The sequence below is a fragment of the Poecilia reticulata genome, linkage group LG22 (assembly GCF_000633615.1).
Source record: "Poecilia reticulata strain Guanapo linkage group LG22, Guppy_female_1.0+MT, whole genome shotgun sequence".
Classification (NCBI taxonomy): Eukaryota; Metazoa; Chordata; class Actinopteri; order Cyprinodontiformes; family Poeciliidae; genus Poecilia; species Poecilia reticulata.
Window position 1 is genome coordinate 5,530,692 of NC_024352.1, and position 2,720 is coordinate 5,533,411.

General features: G+C 41.3%; 1 protein-coding gene across 1 annotated transcript in view; it reads left to right on the plus strand.

Moving 5' to 3' along the window:
* The window catches only part of LOC103458270 (transmembrane protein 87A-like), a 10,822-nt gene that overhangs the window by 3,087 nt on the left and 5,015 nt on the right, over positions 1-2,720 (plus strand). Inside the window, exons 4-9 of the mRNA XM_017302400.1 lie at positions 7-21; positions 854-980; positions 1,081-1,142; positions 1,809-1,992; positions 2,084-2,183; positions 2,271-2,376. Coding sequence (XP_017157889.1) covers positions 7-21; positions 854-980; positions 1,081-1,142; positions 1,809-1,992; positions 2,084-2,183; positions 2,271-2,376 — 594 coding nt within the window. The remainder of the gene's footprint in view (positions 1-6; positions 22-853; positions 981-1,080; positions 1,143-1,808; positions 1,993-2,083; positions 2,184-2,270; positions 2,377-2,720) is intronic.

Genomic DNA, 2,720 nt, shown 5'->3' on the forward strand with positions numbered 1-2,720 from the left:
TTTACTTGGCCTGAAAAACCGGTGAGGAATCCTTTTATTACATTTAACTAAATTGCACAAAGTAACTGCGTTTAACCATATTTTCAATTTTATTGATATTTATTGACACACTTGTGGTATAAATAGTTGAGAAAATAAAAATAAGGTTGTTTTTTTTTTAAACATCAATAGCTGACATTTATTGAGACAACAATAAATCACAATTCTTATCATAATACAATAAATGCCCAACCRTACATCAAAGCAAAATTTAGTAGCAGAAAACTTAAGGACGCATGATATTTTGGTATCGATATCTGTATTGGTTGATTTTAGTCACTTTTTTATCATATCGATATTGGCCTGATAAGTAGGATTGGGTCGATGTTAACAACTGTTGTTTATTTCCATTTTGTTGCTGTTTGTGATCCAGAAAGGAGACAATGATAGTGATGCAGCACAGGATTATGGGAAGCAATGTGGTGGTGAGGTCACCACCACATTGGAAATGTACTGCATATATTGGTAAATATAAAAATACTATATCGGTAACATTATTGRCCATAGCAGCAGAATATCAGATATCGATATCGGCATCGGCCCAAATGTTCACAATGGTGCATCCCTTAATAAGCTGAACTTTTTTTGTTTGTTTTTAAATAAAAATCCTAGCTTTATGTTTCACATTTCTCAAATCCAGATGTGGCTGCACATCGATATCGGCCCAGATTTTCAAATCGGTGCACCCTTTAAATAAACAGATTTTTTTTTTCATGTTTTTTCAAATTAAAATCGTGCCCTTGTGTTTCAAAATTCTCAAATCTGGAAAGATTTTGGCTCATTTTCACTGACGAGGCTAAGTGATGTTTTCCAGGAAATCAGTGCGGTGGCCAAAGCCTGGGTGGACGGGCCCTACCTGTTCATAGTGAAGGTGCAGCCTGTGACCCGCGGCTTGGAGATAGAAGACATCTTAGCAGAGCAGTTCAACTTTGCTTTCACAAGTGAGGGCCAAATATTTGTAAAACTTTTCTTTTTAGAAAATTTCCTTCTAAAATCAGTTTTTAAATATCACCAGTGACCGATTTCCTTTTAACTTCTCAGTGAAAGTGGAGATGAAAGGACCACATGACTACTCGTCCCCAGCAGACTGGCCTTTGATGATCGTACGCATCTTTATTTCCTAAAGGATAACTCACCTTTTTTTTCTTTATTAGCGCTGCACCTCATTCGGTTGCTGTTTGCATGGCCTCAAAGTGAAGCTGCGTGCGTTTCTCTCCCAGTTCTTCATGGTGATGTGCATCGTGTACGTTCTGTTCGGGGCNTTTTTTCAAATTAAAATCGTGCCCTTGTGTTTCAAAATTCTCAAATCTGGAAAGATTTTGGCTCATTTTCACTGACGAGGCTAAGTGATGTTTTCCAGGAAATCAGTGCGGTGGCCAAAGCCTGGGTGGACGGGCCCTACCTGTTCATAGTGAAGGTGCAGCCTGTGACCCGCGGCTTGGAGATAGAAGACATCTTAGCAGAGCAGTTCAACTTTGCTTTCACAAGTGAGGGCCAAACTTTATTTGTAAAACTTTTCTTTTTAGAAAATTTCCTTCTAAAATCAGTTTTTAAATATCACCAGTGACCGATTTCCTTTTAACTTCTCAGTGAAAGTGGAGATGAAAGGACCACATGACTACTCGTCCCCAGCAGACTGGCCTTTGATGATCGTACGCATCTTTATTTCCTAAAGGATAACTCACCTTTTTTTTCTTTATTAGCGCTGCACCTCATTCGGTTGCTGTTTGCATGGCCTCAAAGTGAAGCTGCGTGCGTTTCTCTCCCAGTTCTTCATGGTGATGTGCATCGTGTACGTTCTGTTCGGGGCGCTGTGGCTCTTCTGGTGCGTCTGTTACTGGAGGGATCTGCTGCGGATCCAGTACTGGATCGGCGCTGTCATCATCCTCGGGATGCTRGAGAAAGCCGTCTTCTACTCCGAATACCAGAACATCCGCTACAAAGGAGACTACGGTTGGACATGTTTGCTTGGGTCTGGCCGTGTTTGTTTTTCCATTTTTCCCCCCGTGTCCGTCTCGTTGCATTTTGGTTTCTGTTTTCGCAGTCCTGGGAGCTGTGATTTTCGCCGAGTTGCTCTCTGCGCTCAAACGATCCCTGGCTCGAATCCTGGTTCTCATAGTCAGTCTTGGTTATGGCATAGTCAGGTGTGTCAGCGGCTGTGAAAGATAACAATCTGGGAGCCCAGCGCATGAACTGTGGCTTAATAATCTCTGTTTCTTCCTGCGGTGCAGACCACGGCTGGGTACCACGGTGCACCGCCTGGCGGCCGTTGGACTCCTCTACCTCCTCTTCTCCTCTGTGGACGGAGTGCTCAGAGTGACGGGCGTAAGTAACAAACTTTCTATATGAGGCATTTTTAAGCAAGCAGTTCATCGTGACAGTATTCATATCCCTAGACCTTTTCCAAATTGTGCCCCTTTACAACCACAGATGCAAAAAATTAAATGTATATATATATATATATATGTTTTTACTTCTAATGCTCCTAACTTAGTGTAATCAACTACATTCAGAACTCGCCTAATTAATAGTCGATGTTCGTTTTATTCTCAGCAAAAATCCAGGTATGAAGACATTAGTGACCAAAGAAACAAGCTAAACCTCTGCTTGATGTTAAACCTGTCGACCAATCACACCTCATCACTACAACCTGTACAGAAAAACCAGCATAGAAAGTAATA